This window comes from Penicillium concentricum (assembly GCF_028827145.1).
Source record: "Penicillium concentricum strain IBT 3081 chromosome Unknown utg000002l_segment0_segment0, whole genome shotgun sequence".
Lineage (NCBI taxonomy): Eukaryota > Fungi > Ascomycota > Eurotiomycetes > Eurotiales > Aspergillaceae > Penicillium > Penicillium concentricum.
The window spans coordinates 7981781-8004683 of NW_026622755.1; the positions used below are offsets into that span (position 1 = coordinate 7981781).

The following is a 22903-nucleotide window of genomic DNA, read 5'->3' on the forward strand; positions in this document are numbered from 1 at the left end:
ACTAAACTTTTTGCTAGATAGTCCATAGAAACAAAGGGAAATGGATATAAAGGTTTAATATCTACACTGGTGCAATACCGTCAAGATGAACCTACTTCAACACACAGTGTAATCATACTGATTGATTGAATCTAACAAAACAAAGCTGGGTATCTTTCGCTCCCAATGCCCAGAACGCCCCCTTTTTTTGTTTTTTTGTTTTTTTTTTTTTCAAAAAAGAAACTGAACTCCTCCCAATGGACCTTTGTACACCGACAATGTACACAAACAAAAAACAAACAAACTGTAAGAAGCATAAAGAGAGGAGCCGAAGCTCCTCTCAAACCGTGATCACATAGTGATCAGATGCCACCCCAGCGGGCGGGTGCCTCCGCTGGGGTGGCGGGAAGAAAGACTGAAGTTGAGTCTTACGACTCAGCACCCGCCTCTGTCAAATCAATGACAGAGGCGGTGCTCACCCCGCCCAGTGAGGGCGAGGTGAGGGAAATCTGAGGCTCCACTGGAGCCCCGAGAGAGGCCTTCTTGCGGTCGCGCTCACTGCGCGCGACCGACTTTAAGATACCCTGTAGGTATCTCTTCGCCGCCATGATGAGGGCGGGGGCCTCTCCGCTCTTCTCCAGAGCCTCGAGCATGCGGCGGACCTGCAGCCTGGACTGCAGGTGGGGGCAGGCCCGGCGGCCCCCCCAGTGCGCCAGGCCGCACAGGCCGCAGAACTCGACACCGGCGTGACGGAGCGGGCAACGCCCCGGGATGTGGCGGTGTTGGCACGCCACACAAGATGGGAGATCATCTTGGGCGCCGTCGAAGGTGCCCATTGGTGGTGGGGGCGGCGAATCAACGCGGCGGAATCCGCGTGCGGCTGTGAAATCATGTATGTTAGCAAACTGTGTCTTCATGTCTGTAATAAGGAGGGAGGGGGTGGGAATTGTAATTAAATAGTATAAGTGGTAATTAGAATGTGCATGAAAAATGAAGATGTTCTTACCTCGCTGCTCTGCCTCCGCGATACGTGCAAGAGCGAGAGGATTTGGAACTTCATTTGGATCAACCGTGGGATCGGACAGAGTCGTGTCGCCATCATCTGCAATGTCCATTGGCTCAGCTACGGCGCCGGCGTCGTATTCACTTTCCTCGCCATCGTCCTCTGGCTGTTGGAACTCATAGTCGTTATCGTCGGTACTCTTTCGCATCTTGGTATGCGGCTGTCGAATGGGACTAGGATTCTCATCGTCGTCGACTCCTTCAATATTGGTATTGTAACGGGGTGCACCACGCTTTCTTTTACCGCGACCAAGACCTTCCGCTTGACGGTTGGCCTCCTCTTGTGCTTCACGCTCACGCTCCTGCAGAATCTTCTCCCACGCCGTCAGATCTACAGGTGCGTCTTCAGTCTCGATCACTTCCTCGAGGCTATCGCGATCCTTTTGCCACACCCGGGCGAAATTGAACTGCGGCTCATTCTGGTTGGAAGTTTCCTCGCTGGCCATTTGCTCAGCCTGTTCGGCCTGGCTACGGTCCAACAACTTGTCAATCGACTGGCTGTCATATGTAATGTCCGCCGAGTCATCGTCATTGAACAATGCCTGGGCACCGTGCTTGAGGATTGACTCTAAGTCTTCTTCATCCTGGTCGGCCTCGATGCGATCGATAAGTACATGGTCGAGCGCCATCTTGGTTTTACCCTTTTGCATGATTTTTTCTTCCACTGACGCGCGCACTACCAGGTGAAACACGAGAACTGTATTCTTTTGCCCGATTCGATGGGCACGCGACAGAGCCTGCATATCCTGCTTTGGATTGAAATCCGGATCCATGATGATGACTGTATCGGCAGTGGCAAGATTAATTCCAACACCACCCGACCGCGTCGAAAGCAAGAAGGCAAAAAACGGAGAATCCGGCGCGTTGAACTGATCGATTTGTTGCTGTTTCTCTCTTGAGGACAACTTGCCATCCAGACGACAGTACTGGAGTCCCAGCCCGGTGAGGAAGTCTTCAACAATGGTGAGGTTCTCTAAAAATTGACTAAAGATGAGGACCCGGTGTCCACGCTCCCGAAGTCGCGGTAGCATCAGGTTCAGCAACTGAAGCTTCCCGGATGCTTCGACCAAACGCTGATGAGAAAGTTCGGGGTCGAGAGTTTGCTCTTCAATGTCCCGGTTGTAAATGAACGGGTGACAAAGACACTTCCGCAGTTGCATCAGGATATTGTTTAGGTTATGCCGCTCCGTTTTCTTCAGCGGCCCAGTTTGCTTTTTGCAAATGGCTTTGATAAGCTGCGGGTTCTTTTGAAGAATTGATTTGTATAGCTTCTTCTGCACAACGGACATCGAGATTGGGATGATGATCTGCACCATCGGGGGGAGGAATGGCAGAACCTCTGCCTTCGTTCGACGCAGGAGACATGGCCGAATCATGTCATGGAGCTCGCTAATTTGTTCATTGTCGAGGTATCCTCCGTATTGGGCCTCCAATTTCTCAGCACTGTAAGTTGCGTCGATGAACTGGACCAGGTTGAACAGTTCTCTGATATTGTTTTGAAGCGGCGTGCCAGTGAGCAACAACTTGAAACCGAATTTCATGCGACGAAGACGCTCATAGAGCTGTGTCTTGTCATTCTTGAGGCGCTGACCTTCATCAACCACCAAGCCGGCCCAATTGACACTGGACAAGACGCGCTTGGCCCCATCATCGGCCATGCTTTCGTACGAAGCGATGACTACATGACAACATAGAGTACCGTTCTCGTGGAACATCTCATACTTCCTGGTCATCTCGCGAGCCAAGGCACTGCCATAATACGTGACAACCCGGACGTCCGGCGACCAGCTCTTGATTTCTCGGCGCCAGTTTGGCACAGTCGCATTCGGAACAACAACCAAGAAAGGGAAACAATTCAGCTTTTCGATCAATGCTGAGAACATGGTGATGACCTGGATTGTCTTTCCGAGGCCCATATCGTCAGCAAGAATGGCGTTCTTTTGCTGGAAAAACATGTAAAGCAACCAGTTCACACCATCCATCTGATACTCCATTAGCTCGCCCCCGGTCACCAAAGAAGGCTGAGCGGTCAGCATAAGGCTCTCGTCGAACTCCTCTCTGCGGGCATGGCTGAGACGGGTCTGGAGCTCCTTCGCCCTTGGGGGGTGGATATTCTCCCGGAGCACCCTGTCAATAAGAGCAACCTGGAAATCCTCCCAGCGAGCTGTGTCGATCTGACTTGGGGGATCTTCCCAGACTGAGTCTTCGTAGGGCAAACCTTTGTATTTGACATACGCCCGCTTAACCAGACCGCCGTTTGCTCGATCATCTTGAGATTCGGGCTCGTCGTGATATTCCACATCAAAGATGATGTCCACTCGCAGGTTGTCTTCGGGAACAGCTTCTGCCGTAGTCATGATCGGCTTTGTGGATCTGTCTGACTTGAGGAACGCCTTCATCTGACTGGCGGGAGACTTGGACCAAACCCAATCTCCAGTCACCCAGGTCACACGGAAATAGGACATGTTGTTCCACTTGATAAGGTATTCTTTGTCGATCTCTGGGAGCATTTCGACCAACTGCGGAACGACTTTGACTTCGGAAGTCTTTGGTCTCCAAGCAACGATCACATGGATTGGGTTGGCGCCAGGAGGAGATTCAGAGCACTCGTTGCATTGCCAGGAAACAAGATCGATGTCGACACAATCTTTCTCTGAAAGATGATGAATATGAAAGGCTCGCTTGCAGGCACGACTACCACCAAGACACCGGAGGAGGACATTGTCAATATTGTTGACACGGGACATCTCCACGTGGGTTATCGGATCTATGCCATCATTGGCTTCCCGCAACTGTTGCTCGGTCTGGGAAGAAAGAGTCTCTCGCAAAGGTTGCGACATGGGTCCCGCGTCTCTGCACACAGCACAGTGGCCCAGGTGAGGCTTTACATCGTGCTCTTGATGCTTGATCCCCAAACACCGGCTGCATTGAAGAATGAAATCCCCTTCGGCAACCTTGGTGACCAAATGCTTTCGGGTGCTTCGATCACCAAGACAACCTTGATGGTATGATACTGTACAACCTTGACAGAATACCAAAGATCCTTTTTCGGGGTCATGATCTTCATGGCCGCATTGAGCACATGACTGGGAGTGGAACAGTCTGAAGTCATTGTCATGTGGTAGTTCACGGAACTGTTCCCTCGCACCTGAGAACTTTTGTTGCTTAGGCTGTTCAACTTCACGCTCGGAATATTCGTCATCTTCAAGTTTCTCTTTCATATTGCGTCGACGGGTCTGTCGTAGGCGAGATGATGCTCGTTTTCCTGTGTCGGAGGCAGAAGATTCTTCAGACCATTCGCGAGTACGTTGCTTTCGGCTCTTCTTCTGTACACCTCTCCTCAGGTGGCGGCGTCTGGTTGAAGGATCATTGTCATCTTCATCACTGGACTCCTCTGAGTCTTCAGTGTGCACGCTACTGGTATCATCGCGGCTTTGATCGTCGTCGTTATCGGCTTCATCGCCACTGCGAAAGAAATGATCGTATGAGATTGACGGTCCACGCCGTTGGCGTCGTCGTGCAATTCCCCAATCCATATCTGAGTCGTAATCTGCTGAACCATCTCCACCCGAGTAAATGAGATGTGAAACGGGTTCGTGGCCCATTGCCAGAGGATCGGGGCTCTGTGAGTCACGATTAAATTCACGTAAAGCCTCTGGTCCGTTCTTCAGGCTTTTCAATTTATCAATGGTCACCTAGTGAAAACTATGGTCAGCTGAATGGAGCTTGAGATTGATTGATTGTGTTCACTTACGGTTTGACGTTCACCACTTTTGAGTCTCACAATGAGCTTTGGCTCGTGCATATCGACTGCAAGAATACGGCGAACTTCAAAGTGGCCAGGCAAATACTCATAGTCCTCAGGGTTATTAACCACTGGGACAATGATCTCAAAAGACATTGTGGATGTTTCTGAGTTTCCAGTGATCTGTTGCACTGGTTGAAGGGCATCTTCGGAGCCCTTAGGCTGAATTATGGGAGTCATGTTAGAGGATGATCTCTGGAACTGCGCTAGCAATTGCGCAGCCATCGCATCAGGATCATTGTGCTTTGGAGAATTGTCTCTAGATTGAGACATGATGATTTCCTGATGACATGAAGAATCAGAAAATGAGCATGGAGCCGTAGGAACCGCACATGCGGCTCCTACAAATGATGGTTGGAAAAGTCAACTGAAGTGAACTGAGTTGTGAAATGAATATGGGATCGACGGTATGGTTGAGGATTCCAATGGAAAGCCAAGCAAGGTTTTGACTTGATTGGATGCTCAAAGGAAAGATGAGTTTGAAATGAGGAAGAAAGAAAAGAATGAACGAGGATGAAGATGAAGATTGAGAAGTAGAAGAAAGTCGAAGTCGAGCAAGACTTGAATTGTATACAGAGATCGCGCTACGCGTTTGGATGCGATAACGATAAGTACGGCGACGCATGGAGACTTATCGCGCACTTCGATATCGAAGTTCTCCAGTGCGGAACGGGAAAACTTACGAAGACCGGAACTTCGTCGCGATGCTCAGTACTATCTCAAGAACCCGCTTGAATGGTCTTTCAAGAGTGATCAGTTCCTCGCATTCTACAGTCCTGGCGATTCGACATGTATCATTGAATTCAGCAATTGGGGAGGGAATTCGCAGATCTCAGTCGGTAGATGCGGACAGAGAGGATCGCCGCGGCAACGAGTCTCGGTTTCCTAAACGCGAACGACAATACGAGGGGCAATACGGAGCGCGACAATACGGAAGATCAGGTGAATCCAATTTCAGTGAGCGTCAAACAAATGGAGCGCGACAATACGGACAGCAAAAATACGAAAGATCAGGCCAATCCAACTTCAATGAGCGTCGACCATATGGAGCGCGACAGTATGGAGAACAAAAGCCCGACAAATCAAACACCGGTTCTCATCGCAACTACCGCCAGGGTGATCGAGAATACGGAGCAAAAAAACCTGGACATCAGACGGTTTAGGTCGCAAAGACAATGATCGCCGACAATTGACATGGAACGACAACTCTCAGTCCCCAAGACACAGCCGAAAGGAAGAAAAGTTTGAGTTTGATGAAGATGAGTTCATTCGCTCTGGCGATTTCCGAGGACTCCCTCGTGAACATCAATCACGGTTCCAGTCACGATTCCAATCGCGAACACAAGACAGTTCATTCACACAATCGGGACGGGGAAGACCTTCAATGGATGAACCACGGGAGAAGGAGCCAGCAAGATCTCGAGCTCATCGGGTCACGAACAGCATGCCAGAGCGGGTGAAGGACAATGTGAAAGTGCCCGACACAATTCCCTACACTACACCGGCATCTGAGTTCATTTACGGCACAAGCGCCGTGGAGGCGGCGCTGCGCTGCAGTCGGCGTCAACTATACAAGCTCTATATCTACCAGAGCACAGATGAAGAGCTAAGTGCAGCCAAGATGACAATCCGCAAATTGGCACTGTCAAAGAACATTACAGTAAAAATGGCATTTGCAGGATGGGATCGGCTTATGGACAAGATGAGTGGTGGGCGACCTCACAATGGGTGCATTTTGGAGGCATCTCCTTTACCAAAATTACCTGTGCGTGGCCTGCAGGCTGTTCCATCTATATCCGATGAGTATTTCCGGACGGAGCTTGCGCCACAAACCCGGGAAGAAGCTGCGGTAAATGGCACCGATGATCGTATCCGGATCCATCACCCATCTCCATCCCCGCAAGAAACTGAACAACGCCATCGATACCCAATTGTCTTGCTATTGGATGGAGTGGTCGATACCGGTAATATGGGCGCCATCATCCGTTCATCCTATTTCCTGGGTGTCGATGCAATTGTTCTAGCCGGTCGCAACTCCGCACCATTGTCTCCCATCACCATCAAATGTTCTGCCGGTGCAGCCGAGAATATGCCTATTCTTCATGTGAAGAATGAAGTTGATTTCATTCAGCGATCCCAGCAGAACGGTTGGCGATTCTATGCTGCAGATGCACCACTCCCCGGCTCTGTGCCTTTGGATCACATCTCGGCGGGCAGTGATCAAACCGGGGCCAAATTGCCCATCACGATTGCACCTAGTGTTATCATGATGGGCAGTGAGGCTACTGGATTGAGCTCACATATCAAATCGCATGCAGATGCAATCGTCAGCATTCCCGGTGCCCGGCATAGTTCCATTCTAGGCGTTGAGTCGGATCCTGCCCGCATCGACAGTCTGAATGTGAGTGTCGCCGCCGCGCTACTGATGGAGAAGTTCTTACGTACTCCCATAACTTTGGGTGAGATTGTCAAGAAGGAAAAGAATATGGGAAAGGAGAAAATGTGGTAATTAACTGTAATAACTGTGTATTCTAGTATCTATACTGCATCTTTGTACAATAGCACATATAGGAGTTAATTTGAAGTTCCTCCGAATTAGGGCTAACACACCCGGGAAATCCAAGCAATCCCTAGTAATCTTTCATTTTAAAGAGAATAAATACTGAAATATACCGAAACTCGTCGCCGAAGGTGTGGGGGATCGGATCTGCGGGGGGAAAGACCCGCAATGTTTGGGTTCTTTAAGAAGTCAGTTCCCTAGTGTCTTTGTCTTTTACATTATTATATTTATCTATAAAAAGATCCTTACAGATCCCAACCATGATCCCTGAAAAGCAGATCTCAACCAAGGCATTCGTGGTTGAAAAGCCAGGAGCTCCTTTTATCCTTCAAGATGTTGTTCTTGATGAAGTCCGAGCAAATGAAGTATTGGTTGAAATGAAATATACCGGTCTTTGTCACACAGTATATATTATCCATTCCGCAATGAACTCTACCAAATCTAACATACCCTAGGACATCGTCGTCCAACAAGGCGCAATCCCTGTTGGTGATTATCCCGCCGTACTAGGCCACGAGGGCGCCGGAATAGTCCGCCGTGTCGGTAGTGGTGTTAAAGACAAGTCCCTACAAGAAGGCGACCTTGTATTCCTAAGCTTCAGCTCCTGCCATGAAGAATTATGCAGCCCCTGCAGCAAAGGCCGGAACGGATTCTGCAGTCAAATGACACCTATTAACTTTGCCGGAGCTCGAGGTCTCAGCGCTGCCGACTCACCCATATCTTTTCCCGATGGAAAGGGCCCAATCCGCGGCCAATTCTTCGGTCAGTCCTCCATGAGCAAGCTGGCTGTGATTGACGAGCGGTCGGTCGTGAAGGCCCCTCCAGGGTCTGGAATCACAGTTGAAGACATGGCAGTACTTGCTCCTCTTGGCTGTGGATATCTCACTGGTGCTGGCACCGTCTTCAATGTTCTCAAGCCTCAGCCGACAAGTCGCTTTGCTGTCCTTGGTATGGGCGCTGTTGGGTTGGCGGCCATGATGGCCGCGCGATCTCAGGGAGTGGAAACAGTTATTGCAGTTGATATTGTTGATGCCAAGCTTGAGTTGGCAAAGTCGCTTGGTGCATCCCATACATTGAACACGAAGAGTGTATCGGACCTTGCACAGGGATTGTTGGATATCTTCCCGGATGGCGTGGATTGTATTCTCGATACGACGGGTGTAGTTCCTCTCCTTGAGGCTGCGGTCAAAGCTTTGGGCCATGAAGGTACCTTGGCTATTGTGGGTGTGGCTCGTGCTGGTTCATCCCTCAATATCGATCCTTTGGTACTCATGATGGCTTGCAAGCGTGTTGTTGGTGTGATTGAGGGCTGTGCAAACCCCGCTGTGGTGAGTCTTTTTTTTTTTTTGACAACTGCTTGAGTCGCGACTAACTTTTTGTCGTTGTCCAGATTGTTCCACAGCTGATTGATCTTTACAAGCAAGGGAAATTCCCGGTTGATAAGCTTGCTAGGATCTATGCACCAGGTGCCCTTGAGCAAGCCCTGGCAGACTTGCACTCTGGAAGTGTAAGCATTCCGAAATCAATATTTCAATCAGACAGGCTAACAGATATACTTCCCACAGGTTATCAAACCCATTATCAAATGGGCAGATCTGTGATAATATGATTCGATTATGCATATGAAGGCGCTTTACACTCAGTGGTGGTTGGAATTGTTTTCTATTAGTGGATTGTAGCATATTTCTCTTCCTGTTCATATTGTGACGTGTTTCTTATGTATATCACAAGCGAGTCCTACGCCATATATCACATCATGCATAAGTTCAGCTGGACTCGGAAGGCACAGAGAGGTTCTGGTGTAGCTCCTTTCGCTGCACAGCACCAAAGCGAAGATTGCCGACATCGAAGACCTAAATATTGGATTAGCGCGTGTGGCTGTGAACACACAAAAAAGGGTATCACTCACTGCATAGATAGCCTTCAGGAAGGTATCACCTAGAATATCCATGGTCATAGTACCACGACTTTGGATGCCTCCATAGACATAACCAGACTTAGCCTCAGCAAATCCTAGATCTTCCTTCTGCACAACAAACTGCTTATCACCAACAGCAAAAGATATGACAGGCAACTTATCAGCCGGTGTGTTGGATGGATAGATCCATCCCTGGCTGCTATCATCATACTTTGCCCCAGGAATAGCATCATAAATGGCCTGACAAGTTTCATCATCCACCAGCGCCAAAGTAGTCCCCGTATCAGCAATAGCTTTATTTCCAGCCCGAGCAACCGACTTCCCATTCACCGTCGCCGAGGCAGAATCGAACATCCAAAATCCCTGACTGTTATCGACAGTCGTGTAGTAGATCTCTGCCTCAGCAGCCTTCACCGTGTCCTGATCAATATAACCGAAAGTATAGAACGACTCGCCCTTATCCGGCTCATCGGAATCTCGCCATGACCCCAACTTCGCGGTGAAGAGCTCAGCTGATTTCGGGATATCGTCCTGCGAAATCATATTCTCCACAGGCGTGCTCACAGCCTCAGGCTTGACAGTATTGATATTACCGAACGCAAGCCCCAGCAGCCCATCTCCAGTACCTTGCGCGAATTGTGCGGACAATATTTCAGCGACCTCAACAGCCTGGCCTTTGACCACCAGCCCGCCGATGTTGACATTATCGTTGCCGACCGTGCCAGAGGCAGAAGAGCCATCGCCGTACTTGATCTGCCACGTCGAGCCTTCTTTCTCTTTGAATGTGCTCGATTTGGTTGGATCGAAGATTGTATGGTTCTTATTCTCGGACAAAGTCTTAGATGATAACTCCGTGGACCAGACCTAGACAATCTTAGCAACATTCACATCACACGCAGAAAAGCGACCTCGGGAAAGGGATATGCTTACCCACAGATCCGCAGACCCAGTATCAAAGTCCAAACTGAGCTTCTGCTCAGGCGTGCCAATACCGACTTCTGCAAGATACATTGAGTCATTCTGCACATCTTGGGCATCCACTTGCCCAACCTCGTCGCTAACGGGGCTCTTCTTCTGCAGCACCTGCTGCAACCGAGCACGACCTCCCACGGGCTTATTAGTGAATTGTCGGCCTGTTTGTACCATTGTGGTCCCGAGGAAATATGGGCCAGCCTTAGTTGGGCTGAAGCGATACTTGCGCATGGCGTACAAGTACGACTTCGTGCCGGACTTCTGGTAGTGCGGGTTCGCGACGAGTTTGATTTTAGTCGTCATGGTGGGGGTTGGATAGTTTTGATTTGAGATGTTTGAGGATAGATGGCTTGGGGGCTTGGGATCTCCCTAGGTATTTATGCTAGAATATGATCATTCAACTGGGTATTTGAAATAAGGTCGTCACGGCTTTTAAGTACATATCATATGTATTGCACTGCGAGGCTGGTCATTTGTCAGTTGGATAAATCTAGGTAGAAACCTGTATTTCGTCATTGCGGATGACTTAGGGTTAGTGTTGTTTCAGCGTGATGGCAGGTGGTATCCGATATGCACGGTGATACGGAGTCCGGTGGGGGTTTCTACACATGTACGGAGTACTCCGTAAGGGATTATACAAGGATTATGCAGGGATTATACGATAAGCCTTTGGTAGTAAAACAAGTAACTCTATTCCAATTACAAAAATACATTAAATCATCTGCGCCGATCACAAAACCGCCCCAATACCCAAATCACCAATAACCATAGCAAACTGGGAACGTACACACTCGTGGATCAATCCACATGATTACCTCTTGCGAGTCTTAGACTTGGTTGCAGCCGCACTGGGAGCTCGGGAACTGGCCGCAGACGCCGTCTTGCTACCACCCTTGGTGGCCTTGGCCTGTTTAGTCGGCTGGGAAAAAAAAGTTAGCACGAAAATCATAAATAATCGATGGAACGATACTTACAGCAGCTCCATTCTTAGCCTTCTTCTTGGCAGGGGGCGCTTCTTCCAACTCTTCCTCCTCATCACGATCGCGACCGCGGCCTTTGCCCTCACTGGGCTCGAATTCCTTCGCCACAGTGTTCAGCAGAGTAGTGCAGCGACGACCGATTTCCACGGGCGTACGACTGAGCATGAAGAAATCGAATCGGAATAGAGGTGATTCACGAATCTCGTCACGGATGAGTTCATACAAATTCTCGCCCTCGACTCCATACTTGTCCAGCATGATTAACAAGAATCGGTCCTCATCCTCTGTGTAGACCTTTTTGTTGGTGGTGGACACAGTGTAGTTGATCTTGAGTTGCTGAAGCGGCACGCGGTACATTTCCAACTTCTTGCGGAGCATCTTCCGCTGGTGATCCATCTTCCGCACTTTCTCCTCACCCTGATCGATGACTCGGAGGTACTTAGGATAGTCCTGGATCTCGGTGTATCGGCGCCAGAAGACTTCGGCATATTCCTTAATCTCGTTCGGCTCCTTGCTGTCCACTTCGGTAGCAATACCCTTGTAGTCGGTGCGACCAAATTTGGCAGATCCATTGATAAATTGCTGGAAATCACGTCGGTTCCAGGTTGCAAAGCCTTCTTCTGACATACGAGCTTTCTCGGCTTGCTCCTCTTCGGTAAGCGGGACAGAGTTATCAATCTCCTGTTGCTCAAGGTCTCGCTCAGCCTCTCGCTCACTGAGCTCCTCTTCGGGACCTTCGGGCAATTGAGCCTTGTAACCAATTTCCTTGTGGAAATAGGCCGTCTCCTTCTCTTGAAGCTCGTGGAGACCAGGAGGGAAGAATTGCCAGTCGTGGACAGTGATTTGTTTAGGAGCACGTGGGACCTTGGGCTTTGTATCGGCGGTTCGGCCTCCAGTGGCCAAGGCTTGGCGGTAGTATTTATCGATGGAATAGAATTGCTCTTTACGCTCACGCTTAGCTGGGTTGATCCAACTGATGCCAATATCCTTCTTCCGCTCGGTGAAATCTTTGCCGTTCCATTCATATGCACTCTCAGAGGAAAATTTCTGCAAGTCATCAATGCCGAGGGTCTCGTACTTCTTGCTCAGCTCTGCAGTTCGTTCTTCGCCTTTACGCAGGATAGTCTCAATATCCTCATCTTCGGCAATCTCGGCTGCATCTCCGCCCTTAGTGTTGAATACTTCGGCAGCACCGTGCTGAATCATGCCAAGGAGGTCGTCTTTCGAAGATGCTTTGCCAGCCTGTTGTCCGGAACGACCTTGTTGAATGACAAGCTGATCCAAGCGCAGTTTCTGGGCTGCTCGCTCCAGAACCTTCTCTTCAATGGCATGCTCTGTGATAAACCGGAAAACCTTGACCTGTTTGGTTTGACCAATGCGGTGGGCCCGGTCCATGGCCTGCAAATCAGCTTGCGGGTTCCAGTCGCTGTCGAAGAGAACCACGATATCGGCCGAGGTCAAGTTAATACCCAGACCACCCGCTCTGGTGGTCAGAAGGAACACGAATTTATCGGATCCGGGCTTGTTGTAGTCATCAATAGCAGCAATGCGATCCTCGTGCGCCGTGGTACCATCGATACGGCAGTAGTTGTAGTCTCGGAACACACAGTAATCTTCCAAGATGTCCAGTACACGACTCATCTGGGAGAAGATAAGAACACGACTACCATCCGCTTGCATGCGCTTCAGGAGTTTGTCTAGAATCACCATCTTTCCCGAGTTGAAAACAAGATGCTCGTCGGTCGTATACGGAGGACCTGGTTCAGCTCCCTCGAACAGGTAGGGATGGTTGCAACACTTCCGAAGTTGCATGACGATGTTCAACAGGCGGGTCTTGGACTCGCGTTTCCCAGCGGCGCCGTTGACGGCGTCAATATCCTTCTCCAAAATTTTCTGGTACCACCTCCGTTGCATTTCAGACATTGGGACGTAGAGGTTGAGTTCTTTCTTTGGCAGCAAACTCTTCTCGACATCACTCTTCACACGTCGAAGCAAGAAAGGGCGCAGAACACGGTGGAGTTGCTGTACCACAGTGTCTTGGTCAGAATCTTGGTTTGAGAACCACTGGTCAAATGCCTCCGAATCGCCGAAGACATCTGGAAGAAGGAAGTTGAGCAAAGCCCACAGTTCATGCAAATTGTTTTGTAGCGGAGTACCAGTAATCAGCAGCCGATTGCGTGAGTTGAAAAGACGGATGATTTGCGACAACGATGATTCCTCGTTTTTGATCCGATGGGCCTCGTCAATGATAATGTATTCCCAAGCAAACTTTTTCAGGTGTGACTTCTCACGGAGGATCATCTCATAACTGGTGATGCAAACATCGAATTCCTCCTCGACTAAGCGCTCATTGATCAACTGCTGTCGCTCTTCTTTGTTGCCTTGGAGCACCAGGACATCGATGTCGGGGGTCCATCTTGCGAACTCTCGTTTCCAATTGTCCAGGGTTGACTTCGGCACGACGACCAGATGAGGCCCGTTGATATCGCGAATGTAACGTAGATAGCCCAGGAACGAAATGGTCTGCAGGGTCTTGCCGAGACCCATCTCATCGGCTAGGATACCGGAAATACCGTTCTCGTGTAGCGAAACGAGCCAGTTCAGACCTGCGACCTGGTAATCACGTAGTTCACCGTGGATGAATGCCGGTGACTCTCGGAAGACGGTGGTGCTATCGCCGCCTTGCTTCTCATCTTGTAGCAGCTCTGCGTCTTCTTCTTGTTCGGTCCTGCGGCGCCGCTCACTACCAGCACCTCCAGTGCGCTTAGAGCCCTTGCGCGCCTTTTCCTCCGTCTCTGCATTTTGTCGGTCGATCTCTGCCATAATCTCCTTGATCTGGGGGTTTGGATTCGTCTCGATGAAGTGGCGGAACAGGTCAGTTAGACCGAGAAGGTATCGGAATCGGCGAATCGAATCATCCTCCTGCAAGACATAACTTATCAGCAAAGGCATTGTCGGCTATCTTATGTTAAGAACCATACCTTCGTAGTATCGAGGCGGCCATGCTTCTTGTTTAGGATGTTTTTTCTGAGGTGGTTGGCCTCAGATCTGCGCCTGCGTCCATCGGCAGCGGCGTCGCCCGCAACGCTGCTTTCAGTGGTGTTGGGATTTGTGTCGGAGTCCTTTTCAACAATTAGCAGCTTTCCCTCTTTAATACATGGCGTTGTAAACCAATGGCATCTTTACCGTATACTCTGGGGTGTCTCGGTGGCTCTAGATTGCGAAAGAAAATTAGCATGGGATGAGACAAAAAGGCAAGGCAATATATGGGTTGACCATGCAGCGGTTTATTATAGACAAACAAGTACGAACACCTTCACATACCGTCATTTGCGCGTCGGCACTATCCACGGGCACCGAAGGGACCGTGTCGTCATTTGCATCAGTCATAGGAGTATCAGCCTGTGAGACCGGATCAGACGCGAGGGCAGGAGCCATGTTTTATCGTTGGCGAACAGAGCACAGGTGCGTTCGCTGTTCAAACACGTCTTTGAGTGTGCAACAAAGAATATCGGAAGCTCGCGACCTGTCGGATCGCGTAGTGTAGGAAGAAAGAACTGCCGTCGAAGTGGTGAGGAAGTGAGGAGGATTGTCTAAATATAGTCCAAGATAAATTCAACAGTTAAAGCAACTCATCAAGGGGGGTCCCATAGAATGAATGCTATTGAACAATTCTAGACTAGGATTATTGAAGGTATTCAAAGCGCGTCGATGGCAAATGAACATACCGCCTTTCAGTAGGGCCTGCGGTTCGGAATATTGATCTTCCGTCGGAAGTGGGCTTCTCGTTACCGGGCCAAGGCGGTCATCTGCAACAACCTTGAAAGTTCCTCCGTTGACACATCTTGGTGCCGCTTATTGTTGCACAGCTGGGTGAACGACTGCCTGCATATATCTAATCCTGGGTGTCTTCGCTCCTGCCTTTTTGCTTGCTACAGTCCCTCCCATTCCTACTGCTCTCTTTCACCACCTCCTCCAAGCTCTTCTCTATTGCCATTTGTCCACCGAGGAACGACGCACGACATACGAAGTTGTCAACACAAACACTTTTGTCCTCAAACCTATTGCCCAATAGGGCCTTGACATTGTCTTCTGCCATGGACTCCATGAGGTCCCTCAATACCTCTCTCCCGAGCTCGACACCCCGCCCGCAACCTCCGGAGCAACTCCTTCAGCAATTCAAGGCGGCGGCTCTGTCTGTCACAAATCTGTACAAGAATGCAGTATGTGAACAAGCTCAGGCAAGGTCAACAGGATACCAGGATGCGATAGAGGATCTGCTTCACTTCCTTGACCGTGAGAACCTCGGTCTCGGAGACGGTGAGGGGTGGAAGGTTCGACAATGGGCAACTGAAAAATGTGACGGAACTGGATCACAAAGCAGCGATGAAGACGCAGAGGCCGACAAGCGTGACCGAAGTGCTACTCCAGCTACAGCTCGCAAAGAAAAACCTACAACAGAAACAATTGCTCGTCAGCCCCCCACTTCAGCGCCTGTACCCACATCCAAGCCAGAGCCGATCACTCCTCCCACACAACTCCACGAAACACCTTCTTTCGCTACACCTGCCGTCTTCACATTCTCTGCCGGTCCTACATACCCTCAGTGTCAAGAACTCGACATGGAGGTGCAGTCATCGGACAACTCATCTACGGCCATGCAGGACGGCGCTCCTGTGAGCGTTTCGGTGATGCCTCGCAACAGTCGACCACACCATCGTCACAACAACCACCCTCGATCAAATGCGCGGCCTTCGCCGCGGGAGTCCCCCGCTAGTCTTGGGTCTAAGAGGAAGTTCACTTTCCCGGATTTCTTCGATCTATCAGGACTTAACAACGGACGAGATGCGTCAGGAGGTGGGAAACGAGGCCGCTTTACCTAACCCTGGACCTGGATAAAGTATTATATGATGACGAAGTGACGACCATCCCCTTCTGATTGTCACACAGTGGCTGGTTGAGATTTCGGGTATGAAGGTGCTTTTCGGGTGCATAACAAGGAAGGGGCATTTTGCATATGGTTTTCTTTTGTTCTTTTTCTTCCTTGGGTATATTTTATGTCTTTTTGTCTTTTTTTCCTTCTCTTTTTTCCCTTCCTCTTGTGATATAGCATATAGACGGATATGCCTGTGGTGATACCCGATACCCGGAGTGGCAATTATCATTGGCTTGCAACTAAATAACAATCAATATCTTACAAAGCTTCCAACCTGCATTCGCTATCAAACACCCTGCGCAACCCCTTCATCACATCCCATGTGTTTTAATATGTGTTCATCGTACAATGCTCAATTAAACGCCCGCCACAGCCCCATTCCCACTAATGTCGCGGAAATTGAGGCAATCCCCAGCTTGCGCGAGCCCATCTTGTATTTTGTGGCGCCTTGCATGATGGCCTTCTCTTGTTTCCGGAGATTGGCCATTCCAGTGTAGTAGCTGTAGACTCCGAGGCCAATAAAAGCAGCAGATCCTGTTGCGGAATGTTAGTGTCAAATACTGGTAATACCAGCCCGAGTCACAGGCTAAAAATAAACATACCAGTCACTCTGCAGGACAGACAGTCGTCGTACTTGTCCTCGGCCAGAGCCTGCTTGGCGTCTTTTGGCTGGGTATTCATGGCGCGCTTATCAGAGATAAATGTGATATAGAGCTTATTTCAATATTGTTCAGAATAAGAACAAGAAAGGCGCACCGAATGAACAGAGTCCGGGTACTATGAGTTGATCTCGGTTTGGCTCCCAAAAGTTATCTGAAGGCGGGAATCGGCGGCAAAACACGAGAGCTATGCAATCTAAGTACGCCGACACAGCAAGTAACCTCATCATCAGACAACTATCACAATGAGCGGCGAGATTGATGCCGTTTACATATATGACGAGCAAAAGTATGATATTCCGCATCGGCTTGCAAGACCACACTAACCCGTCCTCCCTAGCGTCCCTATCGTCGAACATGTATATCGATCCCGCCCGCCCTCGGCCTCCGCCATCCTGCCCCTCTACCTTGCTCATGCCGAGCCACGTCCTTCCTTGCTGTACATCCCTAGCGCTTCACCGCCGGTGACGGTATTCTCGACGGTTGAGTCGAACCTGTTGTTTCTTGCAATAAGCGAAGTCGACACGGAGCCGCTTTTGGCACTGGAATTCCTGCACCGCGTGATCGATGTACTCGAGGACTTTGTTGGAGCGCCGCTGCTCACAACTAAGATCCAGGCCAATTACGATGTTGTTGCGCAGCTTCTCAATGAAATGTGCGACGGGGGAACGGTATGCAACACCGAACCCAATGCATTGCAGGAGGTTGTTGAAGTTCCCGGGTGGGTGGGGAAGCTACTAGGTGGGATCGGAGTACCTAGGTGAGCAGCTCTTGACTTGAGAACCGATATTATCTGGTATTAATGTGTTCGCGGGGGTTTAGTACATCTTCTCCAGCACTAGGATCTACGAATCCTCTCAAGCAATCTCTCGCCGCCGCCAGTGCATCACAAGGACCCGCCATTCCTTGGCGACGGCCCGGTGTACGGCATACCTCTAATGAGCTATATGTCGACATCATTGAATCTCTTTCTGTTACTATGGCTCCTTCGGGACGACTGCTGTCTGCATTGGTATCCGGAACTATTGCATTCACTGCGAAGATATCGGGAGTCCCGGACCTACTGCTATCGTTATCAGCGCCAGGTGGTCAGCATGTCCTTGCCCGCAAGATCGAACTACCAGTTTTCCACCCATGTGTTCGACTGGCTCGATGGAAGGAACGTCCGGGGGAGCTCAGCTTCATACCCCCCGATGGGCGGTTTATCTTGGCTGGATATGAAGTGGATCTCCTTCCTATAGACCCCGACCTGGATGAGCCACCAAGTCATATGGAAAAGCTTTTCTTACCCGCTATTGTGGATATCCGTAAATCACTCGGATCATCTGGATCTGAATTTGAGGTTCGATTGACTTTGAACACAAATTTCCCGGGCCAAAGCTCATCCTCGCGGCCTGGAGCTACCCGAGGCGGATCCGGCACATCAACACCGTCATTCCTAGGTGGGAGTGGGAGCTCTGGGCCGGCACTTGAAGAGGTTGTCGTTAGCGTACCGATCTCAAAGTCCGTCCGCCATATCACGGACATGCAGGCCAGCCGTGGTGACGCTCAATTCTCTCCCACAACCGGGCTCCTCGAATGGCGAATTCCCACTGGCAAGGACGCCGGAACATTGACTGGCACCGCCACACTGCGTTGCAGCGTCTCAGGCTATCCATCCGCTGATGATGACCTTGATGACAGCGTTGAGGACGCTGACGAAGATGCCAATGCCAACCTCCTGCAAGGCTACTACGACGCTCCTACCTCCTACAACGATGCAACCGCCAGTACATCAAAGAAAACCCGATCCTCCGACCCCTCCAAGCGCAAAAAGAAGAAGAAGAAGTCCACAAAGAAATCATCCCGCTCCGCTGCCTTACTACCAGAAGACGCGGAAGAAGACCCCGTTGCAGCTGCAACTCCATCCCCAAATCCCTCCATACCTCACACCCCCACACCCCCTCCCCAATCACAATCTCAGCCTAACGCCCACCTCCCCGCATTCTTCGCCCCATCATCTACATCCCGCCCCACGCGCAGAACCAAAGCCCAGGTCAATGCAAGCCTAATGCCCAACTCGGCGGCTGTATCCTTCTCCGTGCGAGGCTGGCTTCCCTCTGGTATCAAAGTGGAAAGTCTCAATATCGACCAGCGTCGCAGTCGCGGCTTAGGCGAGAGCGTCAAGCCTTACAAGGGTGTCAAGTACCTGTGCGTGAGTAATCGCGGCGTGGAACGGCGCTGCTGAGAGCCTAATGTACTTGAGAACATTCCTTCTTCGGATGATCTAAGGCATTGTCTGGTTTGGATAGCGCATTCGATAATCACTGCATTAGACAGCATGAATGATGATATGAATGTTAGATCTGTCTATGTTTTTCAAGGTGTGTATTTCGATGTAATGCCGCGGCCTAGCGGATTTGTACAAAGCCTCCGTTCCCTATTGTGGGGAGCTCTAAGGCTCCAACGCCAATGCGATGATGTCTAAATAAACTACACGCTTGCCTACAGGGGTATGTAATACACTTCCACAACCAAAAAAAAAACACATAAATTTATTGAACGTATACATGGCTCGAAGATCCAAAAGAAATAACCCAATAGCGATTAAATCCAAAGCGTACATGGCAAATTATTTTACTGTAGAGAGATCCCAAATATTATCCACAAATGCTCATCCAAGTCGAAGGCCAACGCATCCATACCAAAATAAGGAGTGATCAGCGCCAAACCAATGGGGTAGACCCTACCTGGATTGGATGGGATAGTGTCGATCAAAACGGGTATCCAAGTTCAGGGGCAAGGGTTCACGTTCACAATTTCGATCGGCGTTCGAGGACCTGCAGGACGATGTAGGCAACTATTACGGGTTAGATTGTAATTTCCAAAAGGTTTGATAGGTCTGATATGCGGATTGAAGTGATTGGAATAGAGGGGAAACGCAATAGAATGAAAGGGGACAAGAGGTAAAGAAAGGTCAGATTCATTGGTATTCACAGATTATGAGTATTTCTTTCCTCGATTCCGGGTATGACAGTATGTTCAAGGAAAGGAGGTAAGATGGTGTGATAAGGAAAGGTATGATAACGAGAGACATCCTCGAACGGGATAGAACAGAATTAGGCCAATGCATGGGGTTGGGGGTATATAGCAGAGGCAGGGATTATGCGTCTTCATCGCCTGAAGCATATAAGCCACAGACGGGGGTTGGGGATCTTGGAATTCAATCCTCCTCTTCATCTGAAGGAGAAAAGTCTCCAGGACCAGACTAAACCCACCCACGAGACAGATTTGTGCAAGATGTGGAAAATATTCACATAAATGGCAAACGAAATGAAGAAAAATAGGGGGATTACTTACTGGCAGCAAGAACAGTAGCTCTGCCGGCTCCAGCCTTCGCACTGCCTCCACCGAGAGTGAGGATGCAGCGCAGCCAGCCGAGACTCAGCTTGTTGCCGTTGCGGTCGAAGTCGGGGTGCAGGGCGCTGGCAGCATTGAACTTGCTGATCTTGCCGGCGTACGGTGGGTACCGGATAGCCAGGATGGATTCCAGCCAGCCTGGGCTGGAGGTGATGGGGCGACGGTGCACCCAGACGTCGAAGCTGGAGCGGCCGCGGTAAGCACCGTAGCCACTCTCGCCGACACCGCCGAAGGGCAGGGTTGGAATGTGCAGCGCGGCATCGTTGCAGGAAACGCCGCCGGAGCGGGTGGAAGACACAACTAGGGGAGAGGGTTAGGATGGTTGTCTTTGCAGATTATCAGGTACAAGACTTACTCTTCTCGACATCGGCCTTGTTACCGAAGGGGTAGAGACCCAGCGGCGTGCTCTGGACACCATTGGCCAGGCTGATGGCCTCGTCGAGGTTCTCCACGGGCAAGATGGGGATGAAGGGACCGAAGCTCTCCTGCGAACACAGAGAGTCATCAACCGAGTCGACCTGGACAACGGTCGGCTCGATGAACAGCTCCTTCTCATCCATAGTGCCACCCATAAGGATCTGGCCCTTGGTGTTATCAAGCATGGACTTGAGACGGGCGAAGGAGGCCTCGTTGACGATGCGCGCGTAATCAGGCGAGCCCTTAGCACCCTGGGGGTAGAACTCCTTGTACGCGTTCTTGAACTCCTGTACGACCTCCGGAACGAGCGACTTGTCGACGAGCAGGTAGTTCTGTGAGGTACAGACCTGGCCGGCGTTCAGGAGCTTACCCCAGAGCATGCGGCGGGCGACGAGACGCGGGTTCGCGCTCTTGGACACGATGGCTGGGTTGATACCGCCAAGCTCGAGCACAACGGGGGTCATATGTTGTGCAGCGGCCTTGGCGATGATGCGTCCGACGGTGGCGCCGCCCGTGAAGAAGATCTTGTCCCATCGTTCGGCGAGCAAGGCTTGTGTCTCAGGGATACCACCCTGGATGATTGTGTAGCACGAGGGGTCGAGACTCGCCTCGATGATCTTCTGCATGAGAGCGGCACTGCGGGGAGCATTTTCGCTAGGCTTGATGACGACTGTGTTTCCGGCGGCGATGGCACCGATGGCGGGGCCGAGGGTCAACTGGAAGGGGAAGTTGAAGGCACTAGAGTAGAAAGAGCTTGTTAGCCTTCGGGGTATTCTTATGCGCATCGCCATCGTATCGCATCGCAAGGGAGGGGGAGGGGGAGACGTACCCAATGACCAGCACAGTACCCAGAGGATCCTTTCTGATCTTGGGGCTCATGAACTTGAACGCGAGATCGATATCGGAGGCCTTCTCATCCTTGGCCCATTTGCGCAGGTTGCGCGTTGTGAAGACGATGTCGTTCAGGATCCATCCGCTCTCTCCCAGGTTGGTCTCGAACCGAGGCTTGTTCAGATCCTGGGCGCAGGCCTCCATAATAGCCTCCTCATTGTCTTTGATGCTGGGAAAGTATTAATTAATTGACCGAAAAGACAAAAGAATTGAGTACTCACGCCCAGTACAGCTTGCGCAGCTGAACGAGGCGGAACTCCAAGTCGCGAGTCTTGTGCTCATAAAAGGCCTTGCGGGCTGTGGAGACACGCGCGGGAATCTCGTCCAGCGAAGTAGCTTTAAATTCAGGTAGGTCGACCATGATGAAAATAAATTAAGATAAATTAAGGTCAAGAAGATAGAGAGGAAAAAAGTGGGAAGTTGTTCACGGGTATATAAGTGTCTCCCCGCTCAATAAGATCTACAAGGGCCATTCCTGTTGTGAGTTACCTAGGCAATTTTAGCTCACCCCTATTAGTCCTAAGGCTCCGCACATGCTCCAAGCTCTCGGCTCATCCTGGTTTTGGCCTTTGACCCGGTTGACTTTCTCTCTTTTTTTTTTTTTTTTTTTTTTTTTTTGAATTGAAAGTAGGAATTCAAGATACATAGGTACATAGTAATATTTGGCTTTTTTCAATGTTACCTTGATATAGTTGTACAATATGTACAATATATATATATATATATATATGCACATATATAAAAGTTCATAACCGCGGCTTCACACGAACTGCCCCGCTTTCTGCAAGTGGAGACAGGTCACCTTTATATGTACCTATGGGAATTTATGTAGGTCTATTATTCCCTAGTTTTCAAATATAAGAGTTATAATGTAGCACAATTATGAACCTCTTTGGCTATGTAGATGCAAGTACATATTTTCGCTTGCAAAGCCCAGAGGCACAAATAATAGTGTACATGGAGGGTCATCGTGTGAAACAAGAAATATAACTCTTTCGTCGAGACACATATCTATACCCTAGCCCTCTTTCAATTATATATAAAGATGTCTATATTATTACTACAGCTATAATGTGCCAGCTAAAATCTTCTAGCGTTGATAACGGATCACATTATTGAGTTCTATATCTAAGCCTAGCCTTTCTATGATCGAGCGTGAGCGTATGTGGCGCTTTGTCATACACAAAACTAGTCCACTTTCGCAGCAGAGCCCTGTTGTTTCACAACTCTAGTCGGCAGTCGGTAGTCGGCATAGCGGCCTTCGTGACTGAGCCAGAAGTGGTCGAGACTTATAGCATTGTTTCGCGGCCAATCGCCCTGACCAA

The 22903-nt window shown here is 49.9% G+C and overlaps 9 protein-coding genes across 9 annotated transcripts; 4 read left to right on the forward strand and 5 right to left on the reverse strand.

Annotated features, from left to right (window-relative positions):
* Window positions 1–407: 407 nt before the first annotated feature.
* N7517_006755 (uncharacterized protein) lies at window positions 408–5119 on the reverse strand (the record flags this gene model as incomplete). Its single annotated transcript, XM_056724485.1, has 3 exons — window positions 408–859; window positions 986–4736; window positions 4796–5119. The coding sequence occupies 3 exons, from the start codon at window positions 5117–5119 to the stop codon at window positions 408–410; spliced, it is 4527 nt and encodes a 1508-aa protein (XP_056580735.1).
* Window positions 5120–5550: 431 nt separating this feature from the next.
* On the forward strand, window positions 5551–7355 carry N7517_006756 (RNA methyltransferase, TrmH family; the record flags this gene model as incomplete). Its single annotated transcript, XM_056724486.1, has 2 exons — window positions 5551–5962; window positions 6010–7355. The coding sequence occupies 2 exons, from the start codon at window positions 5551–5553 to the stop codon at window positions 7353–7355; spliced, it is 1758 nt and encodes a 585-aa protein (XP_056580736.1).
* A 311-nt stretch (window positions 7356–7666) lies between these two features.
* On the forward strand, window positions 7667–9007 carry N7517_006757 (NAD(P)-dependent alcohol dehydrogenase; the record flags this gene model as incomplete). The annotated part of the gene is made up of 4 exons (XM_056724487.1): window positions 7667–7810; window positions 7862–8734; window positions 8797–8913; window positions 8972–9007. 4 exons carry the CDS (start codon window positions 7667–7669, stop codon window positions 9005–9007), a joined length of 1170 nt encoding a protein of 389 aa, XP_056580737.1.
* A 165-nt stretch (window positions 9008–9172) lies between these two features.
* N7517_006758 (pepsin-like aspartic protease) lies at window positions 9173–10599 on the reverse strand (the record flags this gene model as incomplete). Its single annotated transcript, XM_056724488.1, has 3 exons — window positions 9173–9259; window positions 9316–10188; window positions 10255–10599. 3 exons carry the CDS (start codon window positions 10597–10599, stop codon window positions 9173–9175), a joined length of 1305 nt encoding a protein of 434 aa, XP_056580738.1.
* Window positions 10600–11107: 508 nt separating this feature from the next.
* On the reverse strand, window positions 11108–14714 carry N7517_006759 (uncharacterized protein; the record flags this gene model as incomplete). The annotated part of the gene is made up of 4 exons (XM_056724489.1): window positions 11108–11215; window positions 11271–14198; window positions 14258–14398; window positions 14601–14714. The coding sequence occupies 4 exons, from the start codon at window positions 14712–14714 to the stop codon at window positions 11108–11110; spliced, it is 3291 nt and encodes a 1096-aa protein (XP_056580739.1).
* A 659-nt stretch (window positions 14715–15373) lies between these two features.
* Window positions 15374–16159, forward strand: N7517_006760 (uncharacterized protein; the record flags this gene model as incomplete). Its single annotated transcript, XM_056724490.1, has 1 exon — window positions 15374–16159. The coding sequence occupies one exon, from the start codon at window positions 15374–15376 to the stop codon at window positions 16157–16159; it is 786 nt and encodes a 261-aa protein (XP_056580740.1).
* Window positions 16160–16564: 405 nt separating this feature from the next.
* N7517_006761 (uncharacterized protein) lies at window positions 16565–16893 on the reverse strand (the record flags this gene model as incomplete). The annotated part of the gene is made up of 2 exons (XM_056724491.1): window positions 16565–16746; window positions 16815–16893. 2 exons carry the CDS (start codon window positions 16891–16893, stop codon window positions 16565–16567), a joined length of 261 nt encoding a protein of 86 aa, XP_056580741.1.
* Window positions 16894–17116: 223 nt separating this feature from the next.
* On the forward strand, window positions 17117–19098 carry N7517_006762 (putative AP-3 adaptor complex subunit mu; the record flags this gene model as incomplete). Its single annotated transcript, XM_056724492.1, has 3 exons — window positions 17117–17160; window positions 17212–17631; window positions 17694–19098. The coding sequence occupies 3 exons, from the start codon at window positions 17117–17119 to the stop codon at window positions 19096–19098; spliced, it is 1869 nt and encodes a 622-aa protein (XP_056580742.1).
* Window positions 19099–19663: 565 nt separating this feature from the next.
* Window positions 19664–21939, reverse strand: N7517_006763 (hexadecenal dehydrogenase; the record flags this gene model as incomplete). The annotated part of the gene is made up of 5 exons (XM_056724493.1): window positions 19664–19710; window positions 20211–20570; window positions 20626–21425; window positions 21517–21747; window positions 21800–21939. The coding sequence occupies 5 exons, from the start codon at window positions 21937–21939 to the stop codon at window positions 19664–19666; spliced, it is 1578 nt and encodes a 525-aa protein (XP_056580743.1).
* Window positions 21940–22903: the final 964 nt, after the last annotated feature.